We start from the raw sequence: 18633 nt of genomic DNA, 5'->3' as shown, positions 1-18633 counted from the left end.
CTTGCAAGGCAGCAAGAGTGCCTCAGGTCTCAGCACCTGACTTCTGATTTTCCTGGCGAAGCAGGACTGAGTGGAAAGGAAGTCTTCCTATAGGAGGGCACCCCCCACCCCCGTCACCCTGTGTCCTGTAGCCCAGACAGGTGTAAACTCTTATCGAGGCTGATGGGTCTAAAGCAAGTTCCAGGAGCTCCCAGAGACCCTTGGAGAAAGGCTGAGTTTGCAAGCGCTGGCTCAGAGGCAGCCAGAGAGCTTGGGCGAGCTTGGGCACATTATTTCATCTCCTGGGGCCTCAGTTTCCTCACTTGTCCAACAGGGACAATGATAGCAGCTACTGCATAGGTCGTCATACAGACTAAAATAAATTAATCTGCGGGCAGTTTAATTCAGCACCTGCACTGAAGGGTATGTCCATCATGTTGAACAAGCGGGCCTCCGGGGAGCTGGGGTGGTGGGGGTGGGGGAGAAGTAGTCATGAAACACCTTTATTTGTATCTTTTTCCGTGGAACTGGCCTCCGCCCAGCCCCAGCACCCCATGCCCCCGATGAACAGTTAGCCAGGCCTCGGCTCTTCTGAACTCTCTTAGGTCGTAAAAAGTGCAACCACCGCCTTAAAAGTCACAAAGCCTATTACAGGTGTGTAATTTAAATGTCTGGCTCTGGGGGTGCCTGGGAGGCTCAGTCGGTTGAGCGTCAGGTCATGATCTCGCAGTTCCTGAGTTCGAGCCTGGCGTCGGGCTCTGTGCTGACAGCTCGGAGCCTGGAGCCTGCTTTGAGTTCTGTGTCTCCCTCTCTCTCTGCCCCTCCCCCACTCACACTCTGTCTCTCGAGAATAAATGAATATTAAAAAATAAATGTCTGGGTTTGATGTAAAGGCCAAAGTCAGGCTCAAAATTCATCTTCTGCCATCCCCCAACTCAGTGCTATCACAGGGGGACCAGAAGTGAAGGAGAAGGACACGCGTGTGTGTGCACACGTGTGGGTGCATGGGGGCGCCCCTCCCCCACCTTGCACCGTCACTCCTGCCCCCCTCTTGCTGACCACGGGTTCCGATCCCTTGGAGAAGGAAGGAAGGGAAGGATGCCTACGGGGGTTCTTTCTCCGTGCTTCAGCCTCCACCTGCCTTGTTTTTAGGACCTAAGACACCCAGATAGTTCCCGCGGCATCCTTTGCTCTGACGAATTCTGGGCATTCGGGCCACTCATCTCTGCTTCCAGCGGCCAGCCAGCCCATCCTTCATCCCTACGGTTTCTGTCGATGGGGCAGGATTCTATGCCTTCAAGTGAGGTGGACACATCCCCTCCCCGGGTAGCCCTGTGGAAGTCGCGGTCACTAGCGTTGGGTAAAAGGGCAGCCAGGAGGGAGGGGGTACTCCCAGGCCACCGACAGCAATCTTTGCGTGTCCTGTTCCCGTGGCCATGGCCTCCTCCTCAGCCTCTCCACTGTGTCTGAACCAGCTGAAAGTTGAAAACAGTCTTCCGCCGTGCCCCCCGGCAAGCACCGTGTGCTCTCGCTGTGGAATGCGGCAGCTGTCGTCCGGTTGATCCTCCTGAGCTGGCACAGGGACAGCCCGAGTTATCATCCTGCTGCTGCCAGGTCCAGGGTGGGCTCACTCTTACCCAGGTGGGGCAGGCCTGGTTTGCCAACACAACCCACGGCCTCATTAGCCCTTTCCACCCCTTCCCTGCCTGCCTCCTCTGCCCCCCTAACAGGTGGCCTGTTGAGACCCACGACCCTGCTGCTGTGAAGACCCCGTAAACAGTGGTCACACCTTTGGTGCACGAAGACGCACTTTGTTACCCACGAGGCACGTTCCCCCCAGCCCGGTTCCCTGAGTGCCGGGACCTGGGCCATCTCCATCAGGGGCGAGATGCCCACAGCTCCAGGTCCCGCGGGCTCCCCTCCAGCACCACCACACACACTGTCCTCCCTGCTGGGCCCCTGCTGAGACGGCGCCGTCTGCCTCAGGTCTCCTGCCGCCCGCCCAGCCACCCATCCCTCCACCATGTTCCCAGGCCTCATGCGAGTCCACTCTCTCTGCTCTGTAGGGGCAGAGCAGGCCTCTGACTCACCCACAGGTCCCCAGGGGCAACGCGGGGCTTGAACCAGGCCGTCTGACGCCCTTCACACTCCGTGGAGGAGGTGGAGGAGGTGGGGGGAGAGGTGGATAGCCAGGGGAACACAGGGGCTTGCAGAATTCAACACCTGGCAGGTCCAGTCTCCACAGCCCTGCTTCTGTGGGCACCACCTTGCCCGAGGGAATGTTGGGGCCCCCGGCCAGTCATGTACCGCCCTCCTTTCTCCATCAGGCTGTGCTGAGGATGCAGGCAAAGGTGGGGAGCACCCCCTATAAGGTGGTTGGGGAGAAGGGCACTCTTCCCCGAGGAAGGAACAAGGGACCCCCACGAGATGCTCTGCCTTTCAAGTCCGGTCTCTTCCTTGTAGGCTGTCCCAGGAATCCTCCTCTTGGAGGGCAGAAGGCAAGGCTGGGGTTAGGATAAAGCAAGCAAGAAGCTTTAAGGGAGCTCAGCCTCAGGCTCGTGCAATGGCAGGGCTGCACCTGAGAGTGAGGCCCCTTAAATGTTGCCCCCCGGGAACCCGCCTTGCCTCCCCCTAGTCCTGGCCCCAAGCAGAAAGTTACTCTACCCGTAGCAGTGGCCAAGCTCTGCACCCCAGCAGTCCGAATTCTGAGGCTGAGACCCAGCAGCCAGCCATGGCGAGGGTGAACCCTCTTGGGACGGTCCCTCCTGAACCCAGCTCGCCCGAGGCCGGGCTGCCACCAGAGTCCCAGGTCGTTGCTGGGCAGTCGGCCATGGGCAGGAGGCGCTACACGTCAACCCTCCAGCCAAGACAGAGCCCCTCACTGGAGCTCAGGGTGAAGGAAACGAAGGAATGGTCTCTGCCTCCCCCAGAGCCTCCTTTCCGTTCCTTCAGATCTTGCCAGAGCTGCTCCTTCCCTCCCCAAATCCCCCTGGCACCCACAGCTTGCTTTGTTGGAAACTTCTTCCTTATAAGGTTGGCTTCTTGAGTGACAAGGTTTTCTACCAGCTCCACATTTCCTCTCCTGATTTAGAGACAAGTCTCCATTAAAGAATATTTGGAGAGAAACTTAATTGCACTGCTTTCGAGTAACTGCTAACAAAGTATTTCCAAATAAATATCCCCAGGGGCCCACATCAAAGAAAAGATAAGACTCATTTGCAGTTAGCACAATCTATTTACATACAAACTGTTGCACCAAAGTCTAAAAAACACTTCTGCTCTTAAGTAGGTTAAACAAAAACCTTCCAATTTTATTTTCTCAGCTTTTTGGTTGGACAACCTTTTTCTTCCAAGATTTCGAGAAAAGTAAACTCGGTTTACTTTTATACGCCAGTTCAGTTACATGCCTTCTGAATTCTGATTGTGCAGGGTCCAACTAGATGAGGTCAGAAGTACTGTGGGTACCCCCCGCCCCGAGGACCCCTGGTGCTGTGTGTGTGTCCTGAACAGGGGCCCCCATTTATCCAGCCCCTTGAAAGAGCATGGCACCAGGCGTCGACCCCTGGCGGGCACCAGGAGAAGGAAATGCCCTGAGCCTTCAAAGGCAAGATAAGGGGCTTCGGAGAACAGGTCAGGGAGCCTCAGTTTTGGACAAAGGAAGTAAAGAAAGCCTATGAGAAAGAAGGAAGTCTTGGACAGATGGGCCTGGAGAGTAAGGGAGGAAAGAGCATTTTCATCCTAAATTTAACAAGGGGGATTTGGATGGGGCACCTGGATGGTGGGAGAGGTGGGGTTGCTTGTGAGCTGGAGAAAAGAGGAGTTCTGTGCTTCTGGCCTAGGAGCCTCAATGTGGCTTTTCTTCTAGAATCTCCCAACCGAATGAGGAAAGACTGTTACAAGCGGTGATTCCAGAAGTCTTGGCTTTGAGGCCTCAGCTATCGGCTCTCCTACTGGACAAGCCATTGCTGACCACGGGGGCGGGGGGGGGGGGGGGTCGGCCAGCGGGGAAGAATGCACATTGATGGGGCCTGGAAAACTCTCTAGGAAAAGGAAAGGGAGGGGAGAACAAGAGGACCAAGGAGAAAGACTATGGAACGCAGGGATTTTTTTTTTTTTTTTTAATGTTTATTTTTGAGAAAGAGAGCAAGCGTGAGCGGAGGAAGGGCACGGAGAGAGGGACAGAGGATCTGAAGCAGGCTCTGTGCTGACAGTAGCAAATGAGCCCGACGTGGGGCTCGAACTCATGAACTGTGAGATCATGACCTGAGCCGCAGTTGGACGCTCAACCGACGGAGCCACCCAGGCGCCCCAGGGATTTTTTTTAAATCATCATCGTAGCTAATGTTTATATAGCGCATACTATATACCAGACACGTGTTAAAGCACTTTAGCTCATTAGATCCTTATAAAGACGTACGAGGGAGGTCCTGTTATGATCTCCATTTCATAGACAAAGACACTGATGCACAGGCAGTTTAAGTAGCTTGCCCAAAGGCACACAGCTAACAGGTGGCACAGGAAACCCAAGGGCAGGGCTTTCCTCAAAAAAAAAAAGAAAAAAAAATGCTGGATGAGAGCTGGGTACATAAACCAGATGAAAGAACAGCTGCTCTGGCTGATGTGGGGACAACGGGGCGGTTCTGAGACAGAAGGCAGATCAGCACCGTGCAGGGCAAGTGTGGAGAAGAAGTGTTACTTGCTGGGCTTCAGGCGGCTGCATAGGGCCTGCCACTGAGGGCAAGGGGAGTGGGGAAGATAATGTTCTGGCAAGAGAATTCCTTGTTTCCTACTTCCCAGGAGCGGTGGGGGTCTCCCCCCATCCCCACCCCCCAGAACAGGGAGTGCTGGGGAGAAACAGGAGGCCCGATGTGAGAGGTCTCATTGCAGGGCAGGGCTTGGAGGGAGGACAGAAGCGGCTGGGAGACAGCCAGGAGCCTGGGGGTGAGGTGAGGGCGATGTGATGGTTCATAGGGTTGGCCGTGGGGTACCCCGGTTCAGTGTTACTTGGGACGTGCCTGTGAGGGTTTCCAGATGAGATTAGTACTGGACTCATAAAAGTAGACTGCCCTCCCTGGTGTGGGTGGGCCCCTTCGAACGCCTTGCGGGCCTGAACGGAACAAAAAGCAGAGGAAGGAAGTATTTGTCCCCTTCCTGCTCACCTGCTCCAGCTGGACTTGGGTCCTCTCCTGCTGTCGGACTGGGATTCTCATGATCGGCTCTGCTGGTCCTCAGGCCTTTGGACTCAGAGTGGAGCTCCATCACGGCTTTCCTGGGCCTCCAGCCCACGGGCAGCAGGGGCCGGACTCAGCCTCCAGAAACACGCAAGCCAATTCTGCTCAATACATCTCCTTTTGAATATATCTCCTACTGGTCTGTTTCTCTGGAGAACACTAATAGAGACTCTTCTTCCTTCACTTGACCTCCTGGGGGAGCGTCACAGTGCCTGGGAGTCACAGGCCTGTGCGGAGTGTGAGCCTAGATGCTCTCTGAGGTATTTCTTTCCTCCCTGGCACTGCCTTAGAAAGGTGGGGGGAAGCGAGGTTGGAGGGGATTGGGAAGGGTGTACATTTGCCCATTGCGGGGGGCGGGGCATAAAATCCACAGAAAGAGAATTACTGTCCCAGCCCCCTGCCCCCACCCCAAAGCTAGCCCAGGCCTGTCCTCCCAGGGTCACCTCCATTGCAGGTATAGAGACTGAACAGACAAGGATAACGGAGGGACGCAGGGCCTGTAAATAGAAACCCGTGGAATTCAAACACTGGAAGGAGCCGGGTCTGCCATCCATGTTTTTATAGTTTGCAAGACCAGGGAAGGGAAACGTCTCTCCCCTGTGCACCTGATGGTTAGTAGTGAGTGGTGAGCTAAGGACTACGGAGCCCCGGTCCATGGACCAAGAAACATACATGGAAATATGTGGAAAGCTACAGCATTTTGGATCACTCACCGGCACAGCAACCAGGGATTTGAACATTCATCCATCTAATGTAAACTATGGGTGGGGCGCCTGGGTGGCGCAGTCGGTTAAGCGTCCGACTTCAGCCAGGTCACGATCTCGCGGTCCGGGAGTTCGAGCCCCGCGTCGGGCTCTGGGCTGATGGCTCAGAGCCTGGAGCCGGTTTCCAATTCTGTGTCTCCCTCTCTCTCTGCCCCTCCCCCGTTCATGCTCTGTCTCTCTCTGTCCCAAAAATAAACATTGGAAAAAAAAAATTAATGTAAACTATGGGCTTTAGTTAATAACAATGTCTCGATATTGGCTCATCCGTTGTCACAAACCTGCCCCGCTAAGGAGAGATGTTAATAGCAGCACCTAAGTGAGATAGTACACGGAAACTCTCTGTACTTTCTGCTCATTCTTCTGTCGACCCAAACCTGCTCTGAACAGTGAAGTCCATTACTTCAACAACAACAAAAAGGCTTATTAATGTGGGCTCTGTTTCCAGGTGATGCAAGAGAGTCATCTTTCAGTTTGCTAATCCACACACTGAGAAACGGACTTTAGATGATGCAGAGTATCTGGGTTTGGGCTCTTACAAAGAAATGAGAAATCCATGACAACCGCTGAAAAGCCGGACTCCTTCTCTCTTAAGAGCAACTGGGGAGCCCTCACGTTCAGAACACCAGAGGCTACATTTGAAACTTGATCAAGGGGCGCCTGGGTGGCGCAGTCGGTTAAGCGTCCGACTTCAGCCAGGTCACGATCTCGTGGTCCGTGAGTTCGAGCCCCGCGTCAGGCTCTGGGCTGATGGCTCAGAGCCCGGAGCCTGTTTCCGATTCTGTGTCTCCCTCTCTCTCTGCCCCTCCCCCGTTCATGCTCTGTCTCTCTCTGTCCCAAAAATAAATAAACGTTGAAAAAAACAATTAAAAAAAAAAAAAAAGAAACTTGATCAAAAATGAGAACTTTCCCCTTTAAGATTCGTAAACTAAACTTTAGGAAACAGGTTAATTAGATCCATGGCATTGAACAAATTTCTTGAGAGATGAATAGGTAAAAAAGAATGATAAGAGGGAAGGAGTGGAGGAGGAAGAAGAAGGCTAGGAGGGAGGACGGAGGTGGAGGAGAGGGGAGGGAGGAAGAAGGGGGAAGGAAGGAGGAAGAGGTAGGAGGAATAGAGGAGGAGGAGAGGGGAGGGAGGTGGGGGGAAGAGAGGGAGGAGGAGGAGGAGAAAGGGAAGGGGAGAGGGGGAGGAGGTGGTGAGGGGAGGAAGAGCGAAGAACAAGGAGGAGGGGGAGGAAAGGGGAGGGGGGAGGAAGGAGGAAGAGATGGGGAGAGGAGAAGGGAAACAGGTGAAGGACAGTGAGGAAAATGGATGGGGATGGTGTTACCTAACTTCTTACAAAAGACAGGTCTGTGAGAGGCTTCCCGCAGACACGCCCTGGATACGCGTGGAAATAAGCACCCTGCACCAGCGAGGTGTAGTTAGCAATGCAGTTCATTTTTATTAGTTATAAATAAAGTACAAAAAATCCACCAAAAGTGAATCTAAGCATTTACACAATTCCTAATGTCTCCGCCTTTTCATTGATGCACTATTGCTTTAATATTCATAATAAATATTCTTCTAGCTTTCTGCTATAAAATAGTCTATGTAGCAAAATGTTGCACAGCACAACAGAACAGAACAGCAGGAGGATTACAAAAAAGGACAATCAACACTGAGGATAATCCTTTCACTTACCAGGGGCAACCAAATTACCCCAGCGGGCCTGGCGCCGGGCGTGGCTGGCTCTGGAGCTGAGAAATGAGCCACGTCCGAGGCCAGGGTGGGGCTAGGGAAAGGCGAGGGGCCGGGAGGGGGGGAGGGGGGGCACAGGCCAGCCACGGCAAAGGGCCCCTTCCCACTCTGACCCCGCAGAGCGGCGTAAGGCATGTCCGTCCAGGAGCCCTGCCGAGGGGGCCGTGTCCGCCGGGCCTGGCAGTGTGGTGGCCATGCCGTCTCCAAGGAAAAAGCAGGAGAACACGGCTCCGGGGCAGAGGCGGAAAGGGAAGCTGGGCAGGCAGCAGGCAGGAAGCCCAGGGAACGGGGCCCACAGTCCGGCCGGAGCAAAGGTGGAGCTCAGGGACCCTACGCGGCCCGGCCACTCCTGCAAGCCTAGGCCGGCAGTGTGGTGGGTCTGGGCCTCCGCCTCCTCCCCCATCAGCACCATCCCGGGGCCTCATGTGGAGGATGGACTTCTCCACCAGGCAAAGGCAGTGATGTCAAGAGGCAAGAAGGAAGGATGAGAAGGAAAAGAAGGGAAGGAGGACAGGAGGGGTCCTCCTTCTCCCGGCCAGGGACACAGCCCCGGCTCAGAGGACCCCCGGGGGGCATGGACCTCCTCTCTCTCTTTTTGGCTCAGAGGCATCTGGGCTCACAGCATTACCAGCCTTGGAGGTGACCGCTTCCCCCAAACCCTCCCCTAGCATTCGTGGTCCTCAGTAGTGAGACCGGAAGGCCCTCCAGTCCTTCACAGCAGCCCCTCCCCTCCCCACAGCTGTGGAACAGGGGCAGAGGCGGAGACGACGCTGGGAGGAGAGATCATGGGTCTGAAATCCTTGTCCCAATCTGTTGTCCAGGGTACTGCTCAACAACAGAGGCTCCAAGAGAGGACAGGACGGGTGCCAATCCCAAAAACCACACTTCGGGGCTGCTGTTCTGCCTATGCGCTCCCCACATCTAATGAGATGTGGACTTCAGCTCGCTCTGCAAATGACCACGGAACCCCGTGAAAGCACACGTCCTGCGTCTGGGGATGTGTCCACCTATCCCGCCTCCCTGACTCCCGCGGGATGCTGCGTATAAAAGGACAAAACCCTTTCCCGGTGTCTACCGTGAGCAAATCCACTGAATAAATTCTCAGGATGCTCTCTTTCTCTCCTTTTTTCTTTCATCTCCTTCTCTCCACCCCTCCATCCTTTCTCTTCCCCTTCCTTCTCTCCTGAGAGGTTGAGAAAGCCCAGCGAGGGGTCCCCACTGGGTCTGTATCCTAGTCTATCTGGGTCTGAGGGACCCTAGATACCCTCCCTTTTGCCTCCCTCACCTCTGCCCAGAACCCTGAGACTCAAGGAGGCCAAGCGACTTGCTCAAGGTCACAGGCAAGTTTGCAATAAAACTGGTCTGAGAACCTGAGCCTCCTGACCCCCCAGTCCAGGGCTCTTTCTAATAAATCAGGCTTTCAGATTTTGGCTTTCAGATGCCCCAGCTGGTAATGTCTGAAGGCCCCAGTTCTGGAACCAGAGAGATACGGAGCCCAGGTGGAGAGAGTGACCCCTAGGGGCCCCTGACCTTCCTCGGAGGCAGGGTCGGCTGAGGTCGTGGGAAGGGTTAGGGAAGAAAGAAAAATAGGTTAATGGTGAGGGGGCTGGGGAGGGGGCAGGGGTAGCAAGTGAAAGGATTACCCCAGTCTGCTGACGAGTGCAAATTATATTTATATATGTGCTAAATACAGTCACTATATTGGAGTTTTTCACTAGGTCACAGCATACAGAATCAAAGGTTTGCATTTCGTATGGAATGTATCCAAAGAGGCCAGCACCACAGTAGGACAGCTTGCAATCACACACCCTGATAGTTTGGACGAAATAAAGTTCGCGGAATTTTATTTAAATTTTTTTTTCGTATTCATAGTTGTTTGTCATCGTACCAATGCATGCAAAGCATTCCACTCCCAGAAACAACGCCAAAATGAGGTAATAGGAGTAATAAAAAAAATTAGTATCCTTTCTAAATAAATAAATTATAATTAAAAATGCAAAACAACTATAAAAATAATTAAATAAGAACCCACGATATCTACAAGTTAGTCATAAATTATGATTGTTAAATATAAGGCATTTAAACTCACAAAACCCTGTAAACTAGCAACGTGCCATGTTTTTTGTTTTTTGTGTTTTTTTTTTTTCATTTTTGTTTTTCTATCAGCTGAAATCGCTCTAGCATTTGCTCTACGCGCAGGAGATGAAACACGACAGGGGACCTGACAGACGTTGCTACAGCCCCACGCGGGGAGTGTTTGTCCCGCCGGCGGGCGGGGGGCTTGGGGGATTTCTTCAGGAAAAAAAAAAAAAGAAAGAAAAAAAGATCTGGTGCTTTTTCTTCACCATTGAAAAAACTGTGCTTGTTCATTAGGCGTAAAGAGTTGAGAATACTTGCAGGGAGGCTGGGACATTTGCAGAAGAGTAGCTTGAGTCCTGTCACGACTGCTGGGCCAGGGCCACGGGGGCCAGGTGTCCGGGCCAGTAGAGGAGCCCCGCGCCCTGGCCCGCCCCCCTGCTGGCGCCAGCCGGCGCTGGCTGTGGCTGTGGCTGTGGCGTTGGTTTCGTTGATTGGCGTCCTCTGCAACCCGCTGCGGCCAGGGCTACACTGCGGCTGGGAGGCCCAACTTGAATCCTGGGGTGGCTCTCGCCCCAGAAGGCACTCATGCGTCTCAGTCAAGAAAGGGTCTGAGTCCCTTGAGTTGAGCAGTAGGAGGACTACCGGGGGTCTCCCCTCCCGGAGGTGGTGGGTACAAGATGCTGAGGCCCGAGCCTGCCTCTTCTCCATCTTCCCGGGCTCCCGGGCGAGGGAGAGGGGGCTTCCAGGGAGCAGAAGCACAGACCCCTCTCCTGTCTTCTCACCCAGAGAGCTGCCCGGCTAAGGAGCCTGGAGCTGGCAGGAGCCTGAGTCCACGTCCCCTCCTGTGCCCCCCCTGCAAGGTGCGAGGGCCCCAGAGAGATGGGGAGGGGAGGAGGGCTTCAGGATCCACCCCCATAGTCAGCGGCTGACCTCTCCCCACTGGGTGATCCCCACCCCAGTTAGTGCCTAGTGTTGGCCTGGGGCACTCAGAGCGTGCCCAGAACAGGGAGGAGGAGGGGACCGCACTCCCACTCTCAGCCCCTGAGACAGATGTTGGTGCCCACAGGAAGTTGTTTTCAACAGCTCGGTGGGCACGTGGCCCTACCACTTGGAGGATGTGTTGATGTCAGGGAGGATCAGAGAATGTGAGTGTCGGAAGGAAATTTAGCAAGCATCCAATCCAGACTCCTTGCGGCGCAGCTGAGGAAACTGAGGCCCAGAGAGAAGGAGGTTTCCAGCATTACGCGCTTGGTCACTGAAGAGCCAAGACTAGAACCCGCGGACACCAGCCCTCGTGCCATCTGGCTCCGCACCGACTCCCTCTACTTGCTAGCCTTCTGAACCAGCCTCAGAGAGAACAAGAGTCCCAGACTAAGAGGGGAGTGACTTCCCTAGACCACCCTGGCTGCCTCCCGGTCCAAAGCAGGCTGGGGAGAAGTCCCAGCTTCCTGTGGCTACTAGTGATGAGCTTTCCCCCCCAAATCCTGATTGGGAAGCACTTTCTGCACTGGTGGGTTCTCCAGCCTTCAGCCCTGGAGAGAGTTCATGCACTGAACTATGGAACTGGACGACATAATGCTCGCTGCTGTTAACCCTGTGTCAGTGACTCACCACTTTTGTGCTATTGTATGTGTCTTGCCTCCTTGGCTAAACTGTAAGCTCCTCAAGGCAGGGACACTGTCCTCTCTCCCAGCACTGAGCAGGCACTCAGGAAAGATTTTATAGAACACGAGAGTATTGGTGCTGGAAGAGGCTTCAGTCTGAGTAAGATCCTTGAGTAACCCTTCCACCAGAAGCCACATCCCCATTCTGTGCCTGCAGGTGTCCAGAACAGCCATGCCTCTGCCCGACAGCTCTGGTTGTGTTAGAAGGTTCTACCTCAAGCCAAAATCTGCCTCTCAGTCATTTTTAACCCATTGGTACTGGTCGTACCCTTAACCTTACAGAATTTCTTCATATAGGGGATAAGTATCCTGTCCTCCTTAGTCTTCTCTTACTGATTTGAGGGCATTGAGATTGGGGGAGGGGCGAGGAGAGGGGGAGGCTTCGAGGGCAGTGCAAATAAGGGAGGGGGAGGGGTAAAGGAAGAGAGCAGAATTTCAGCTAGGCTGGGGTGTTCTGCACATGGATAAAGAAAGCTGGGTTGGGGTTGGGGTTGGGATTTGGTGGATTTTCCCATCTCCATTCTTCTGTCCTCCCATCTCCCTGCTCCCTTTGAGGTTCAGAAAAGTCGCGGGGTGGTGCAGAAAGACACATTGGGTGGTGTCGCTTGGAACTTCCGGATCTCTGTCTCTCACCACTCCCATCCCTAAACCCCCAGGAGGGTCCCAGGACACAGCACGAATGCGTTGAGTGGACGGTTATCAGTCCTCACAACATGTAGGTGAGGGCGAAGAAGTGGAGATAGGGAGGACTGTCGTTTCTCCCCCTTTCAGGAGAAGGCAAATGAGGCACAGAGAAATAGAGGGACTTGCCCAAGGTCATCAAAGACAGAAAGAGCCAGAGACTAGGGACACAGGGCCTCCCAAGCCCAGCCGACACCGTCTCGGGGCCAGGGCCATCTCTGAGGGACTCCACTGGGATTTGAGACATCCCATAGGAAGCAGAAGTGTTCCCCCAGGTCCGGGGTGTTTGACCCCAGCCCCTGAGTGCCAGCCAGAGCACTTTGGCCAAGGCCAAGGGTCCACCACCAGCTGTACTAATATATCTTCATCATCCAGTGAATTTTTTGCATAGGGAGGCCGTGGCCAAATCGCCTCTTTGTGACAGGGCATACACACAGCCAAAAGGAAGAAGGTGGCATACCCAGGGACGTCCTGGCTCTGAGGAACACGGGGGCAACTCGAGCGGAAAGCTAGCTCCGCCCTAGTTCCACAGGGGACCGTGGGACCCGGGACATGGCTGGAACTAAGTGCATGTGCCCTGGGACTGGGGAGCCCTCCTTCAAGACAGAATTTCCCCTTTCACTGACCCAAACTCTGCCTTCCTCGCCCTGGCTGAGCCCCTCGGGTGCCCAGCGAAGCCGCCGTCTCCCCCTTTTCCTGCCCTCCCCTTCCCCAGACGCTCCCCTTCCACACTCCGTGCACTGTAAACATGAGAAAAACAAAAGCAAAGGAAAAAACAAAACCAAAACCAAAACAAGAACCACCCCCCTCCCGCCTCCCAACCCGGGTGAAAAAAAAAAAAAAAAATCATCCTTTTTCACCAGAAACAGGATTTGGCTTTTTTTTTTTTTTTTTCACCTTTGATTCCTTTTTCCTTTTTTCTCATAAAGATGGGAAGATTTGGGCTGTCGTTGGTTGGTTCAGTCAGGCACCAAAACAAGGAACTCAATGAGAAATATTTGGTGCGAATTCGTAATAGCGACATGTCCACCACAAGATGACTAGAGCACCACACACAACATTTTTCTTAAGCTAACATGCTCCGGCTGCCATCCACAGAAATAGCTAGAGACCCCTACATGGTTTCTACGTGGTCGAGAGGTATATACACAATCCTTCAAAGGACAGGATTGAGGGGCCTGTCTATCAGCTAGGACCTTCCAGTTCGCGTCCAGATTCTCAGCAGCGTGGGCCCCCCCTTCCCACCCCTGCTCCGGGCACGGCCAGCTCCCTCCCGCGCAGCGAGGTGGATGGGGGCAGTCACCGCTCTGGATGGGGGGGGGGGGTCGCCCCCCCACCCCTCCTTTCCCTCAGACACTGATACCGCCAACTCCTCTTTCCACAAAATGTGCTTGCAGGCTTTTCCTCTACATCAAATGGCTCAGAAGGCAAAGTTTGGCTGCAAGGGCTATGGCCGTGGGGGGGACCTGGTGAAGGAAAATGGGGTGTCCACTGGCTAATTCCTCCCTCAGCTGTCGGCTCCCAGTTGTGTCTCAATGTCCACTCGGCAGATGGGACATTTCTTGCTCATGGCGAGCCACTGGTCCACACACAGTTGGTGGAAGAGGTGCATACAGGGGAGGCGCCTGGAAGAGAAGGGAGGGTCAGAGGACCGGTGGAAAGAGAGGGGCCCGGGGCGGGGCCAGAGGCGGAGCAACACCGGCTCTCACTGGACTGGGGACCACACCAACACCACGGGGGATGGGCCAAAGAGGGTGTGGGGAGCCCTGTTCCAGAGCGAGGCTGTGGCTGGGATGGGAAGTCATGACAAGGCCCTCCTCCACGAAGCCCTTTCAGACCAGCTGAAAACAAAGCCATGACTTTGTCTTAGACCCATCCAGGCCAAATATCACCCTGCTCTCTCACACTCTGTGTCCACCAGTCCACACCATAGACATCGCACATCTCCGGTGTTCCACGCCCACCTGCCGGGAGCAACCACGCGGCACACTGTGGCACGCCCAGCACACACATGCACAAGTGAGCAAGCACCACGCCCCTGACATACAGCAGGTGACTGATCGCAAATGCCTGTGCGGGAAGGGAGGGGGAACAGAAGAGTCTGGCCTCCTACCTCACATCTTCTCCATCTTCCAGCATAGACAGGCAAATTGTGCATTTCTCATCTGTGTCTGACTCCTCCCCCTCTTCCTTCTTGCCCTTGCCATCCTGGGGTCTTCGCTGTGAGAAGAGGAGGGGCGTTAGTTACCTGGAGCAGACGTACCTGGTGCCTACTGTCTTTCATCCATAGCCTCCCCTCCCTTACATGTAAGTCAGTGTCTCTCTTAAGTTCTTAAGGAAGCCCAGGCTGGTGTGCCGTCGCTAGACCCTTCTCCTGGCCTCCTCTCCAACTCTTCCTCCTTGCCTCAGGATACAGGGGTGGTATGCTGGCCGAGGGCACATAGGGTTTGGACAGGAAGCGGGTGCCTAATGAATCGATCCTTCGCAAAACAATGGTTTGTGCATGAACGGTTTGCTCTATTCCCTTCATACTCTCCATCCTCCTTACATCCTTTCCAACATAGATCCCTGCCTCCAGGCTTTTCCCTCACATTCTGGTCCAGCAAGCTCCACCCATCCATCCACCCATTTAAACCTCCATCCATCCATCTATCCATCCATCGATCCATCCATCCTGTTTCCCTCCCTCCCTTCCTTCCTCCCTCCCTCCCTCCCTCCCTCCCTCCCTTCCTTCCTCCCTCCCTCCCTTCCTTCCTCTCTTCCACTCAACTAACGTCTACTCATTTATTCATCTATTACTAGATGAAGGCAAAACTCCTCAACCTGGCATTAACTCCTGTAATTTTATATTGTTGGATCTCTTCCTATCCAGAAAGTTCCTTTAGCATAGGCAACAGCTCCAGACACAAGTCTGGACATCAAACATTCTGTTTATACTTACTGACTTTAGTTGTCCTGTTTTAAATTCTATGCTAATTACTTGAAAATAGTTAACTAGTTTATAGAAGTTCCAAGCTCTTAGATGCTGTGGACCATGGTCCACCCTTCTTTAGGTACTGTTCCACACTTGGCCAAGTAGAAGGCACATCACTGGTGCTTAAAAACATATTCTGGAGGGGCGCCTGGGTGGCGCAGTCGGTTAAGCGTCCGACTTCAGCCAGGTCACGATCTCACGGTCCGTGAGTTCGAGCCCCGCGTCGGGCTCTGGGCTGATGGCTCGGAGCCTGGAGCCTGTTTCCGATTCTGTGTCTCCCTCTCTCTCTGCCCCACCCCCTTTCATGCTCTGTCTCTCTCTGTCCCAAAAATAAATAAATGTTGAAAAAAAATTTAAAAAAAAAAATAAAAAATAAAAAAATAAAAAAATAAAAACATATTCTGGAGAGCAAGGAATCTAATCAGTGAATGAAACCAGCCATGTTTCTTGTCCTCATCTCCATGCTGTGCAGTGAAACAGTCTGATAATATCCATGGGAAGAAAACTAGCCCTTCTGGCCCCTTTTCCAAAGAGAAGCAGGGGTAAAGGCCATTCTTGCCAAGAGAAAAATCTGAAGAGTCACAAGATAAGAACCATGCACAGAATGACTGTAAGCTTCATGCCAGGCTTGGGGGCCAGGTTTCCCCACTCTGGTCCCTGGTCCAAAGCCCTGGAGATCCCTAGTGTGATATGGCGTCCAGAGTACCGTAGCCTCCCTGGAACACTGAAGAAACTCTAAGCTTCTGCTCTCAGCCTCCCTGTGCCCTGCACACGCTAACTGCAAACCATGCGATGGCCACTGCATAAGTGTGCCCTTATCTAGAATCCAGAAAATCAAAATTACGCCCTTAGTCACATATAACCACCGTGGCTTTTGAGTCTGAACGGAGTCATGATAGTCGGCCTGCCTAACAGCCCAGCAGTGTTTCTGGTGGGGAGTGGCCTTCTTTTAGCTGGTCCTTTGAGAAAAGGGATATTCCATAAATGACACTAATAAGAGTCACTATTTGCCTATTTTCTATTGTTTCTCCCGACCATTATTCATGATTTCCTTTTTATAGCTAATGGTTTAAACCTAATTGTCTTACCTTGTTTTACCATGTCTAATCTATATTTAATGATTGTCTCTTTTCGAATCTTTTCCTATTTTCTCTTTTGTGTTTGTAATCTTTTAGGTCTTCTGGGTTTTTTCTTCTCTTCTCATCCATGTAACTTTTATTTTAACAGTAACTTTTCTCAGCATTTATTTCTTTCATATTTATTTTACTCCTTCTGTCTGTCCCTCTTTGTCCGCATGCACAATACCTTTTCATGTCAGTGTTATTGGTTTTAATTCTGTATGTTGCTTCCGTATCTTTTTTAAAAAGTGTTTATTTTATTTTTGAGAGAGAGTGTGCAAGTGGGGGGGGGGGCAGAAAGAGAGAGAGAGAGAGAGAGAGAGAGAGAGAGAGAGAGAATCTCAAGCAGGCTTTGCACTGTCAGTGGACAGCCTGAGTGGGGCTCAAACTCAGCAACCATGAGATCATGATCTGAGTCTAAATCAGGAGTCAGACCCTTAAACAATGAGCCACCCAGGCACCCCCTATTGCTTTCATATCTTTGCCTAATTCTTATTTTTTACATTTTTCTACATGAATAGATTTATTTTATATATTCTATTCTTATATCACCATTGTAAAATATTTTTCATTTTGTTTTGTATTACTTGACTCTCAGTTAAAATTTTTTTAAATGTATTTATTGATTTCTTTTGAGAGAGACAGCCATCAGCGCAGAGCCTGATGTGGGGCTCGAACCCACGAACCATGAGATCGTGACCTGAGCCAAGATACAGTTGGATGCTTAACCAACTGAGCCACCCAGGCACCCCTCTCAGTTCACATTTTCAAAGTTTTTTTCACAATTTATTTAGGTGGGTCCTAAAGTTTATCATTTCATATTTTTAATTCTTCTGGTTTCTTTTTTATAATATTCTATTCCCCTAATTGTCCCTTTAGTCTCATCATTTTTACCTCAATTCTTTATATCATTGGCTTGGTCCACATTCCCTTCTCATTCTCAATGTATGTTCTGTTCCTGTCTCCTCACGGCCTGTTGCCACGAGGGCAGGTGAGAGTGTGGCCCTGGCAGGAGTGAGGACACCCTAATCGGTGATGCGGAAGCTGCTCTGGGCTCCTGAACACATCACTCATTCCTTCCATGTTCTCCTCCAGTAGCCTAAAGCTCTCCCTGCACAGAATGATCGTTTTCCACTTGGAGATGACACCTTTAGTTACTGAAACACTGTCATTTCCTCTACGAACACACTACCCATACAGGACACATCGAGGTTAATAAATGTTGATTGAAATCACTTACGGGTGAATCCAATGCCTCTATCTTGGTCTGCAGAGACCAAGATTCATAGTCTGTGACACTGACTACATGGACACCTGGGCAAGCCTATAACAAGTGAGCCTTGTATCAAGGTGAGAGTGGTTCACCATTCCCGGTCACTCACCAGATACCAGGCACTGTACTAAGCTGTTCTATGCATTGTCCCATTGAATCCCTGGAGCACCCCTTATGGTCGCTACTAACACATCATTCCCATTTTACATTATAAAGGTCAGAGAAGGGGCCAGAAAAGCCAAGTAAGTTGTCCAGAGTACCTAGCTATCAGCAGTGGTTATGAACTGAATGTCTGTGCCTCCCATCCCCAAATTCACATATTGACGCCCTACCCTCCAGTGTGATGGTACCAGGAGATGGGGGCTCTGGGAACTAATTAGGTTTAGATGAGGCCATGAAGACAGAGCCCCTGGGATGGTATTAGTGTCCCTATAAAAAGAGGAAAAGACACCAGAGCTTCCTCTCTCTGCCATGTAAGGTTACAGCAGAAGGCGGCCGTCTGCAAGGCAGGAAGAGAGCCATCACCAAGAACTAAATCTGCCAGCACCTTGATCTTGGACTTCCCAGCCTCCAGAACTGCGAGAAATAAATGGCTGCCATTTAAGCCCTCCAGCTGGTAGTATTTTGTTATAGCAGCCCAAAGACAGTGGTAACACTGAAATTAAAAGCTGGCCCTGTCCGACTTCAACGCCGGGTGATCACAACCACTGCACCCTAGCACCTCATGAGGAAGTGAGGATGGGCTCTGGCCTGACCACCATGAGCATTTTCCCACTCCAAGTTTCTCAGCACAGCCAAGCTTTTAATTCTTAAATTTTAAAAAACTATTTAATACTTGTTTCCATAGAATTTATTTTGTAGGGCGGTTTTAGTTTACATTAAAACTGAGCAGAAAACACAGTGCATTCCCAAATCCCTCCCCCTCTCAACACCACACACACACACACACACACACACGCACACACACACACACACACACATTTTCCCTATTATTAACATTTTGCATTAATGTGGTATCTCTGTTACAACTGAAGGACCAATAGTGATACACAGTTATTAACTGAAGAACATTCGTTTACATTAGGGTTCATTCTTTGTGTTGTAGAATTCTATGGGTTTTGACAAATGCACA

General features: G+C 52.0%; 1 protein-coding gene across 1 annotated transcript in view; it reads right to left on the bottom strand.

Annotated features, from left to right (window-relative positions):
* Positions 1 to 13133: 13133 nt before the first annotated feature.
* Positions 13134 to 18633, bottom strand: part of RNF165 (ring finger protein 165) — a 107538-nt gene continuing 102038 nt past the window's right edge. The window contains exons 7-8 of the mRNA XM_043558728.1: positions 14250 to 14356; positions 13134 to 13761 (exon numbers count right to left, since the gene is read on the bottom strand). Coding sequence (XP_043414663.1) covers positions 13644 to 13761; positions 14250 to 14356 — 225 coding nt within the window. The 3' untranslated portion in view covers positions 13134 to 13643. The remainder of the gene's footprint in view (positions 13762 to 14249; positions 14357 to 18633) is intronic.

Source organism: Prionailurus bengalensis, chromosome D3 (genome assembly GCF_016509475.1).
Source record: "Prionailurus bengalensis isolate Pbe53 chromosome D3, Fcat_Pben_1.1_paternal_pri, whole genome shotgun sequence".
Lineage (NCBI taxonomy): Eukaryota > Metazoa > Chordata > Mammalia > Carnivora > Felidae > Prionailurus > Prionailurus bengalensis.
The sequence above is the reverse complement of the archived record's forward strand: the minus strand, read 5'-3'. Positions and strand labels throughout refer to the sequence as shown.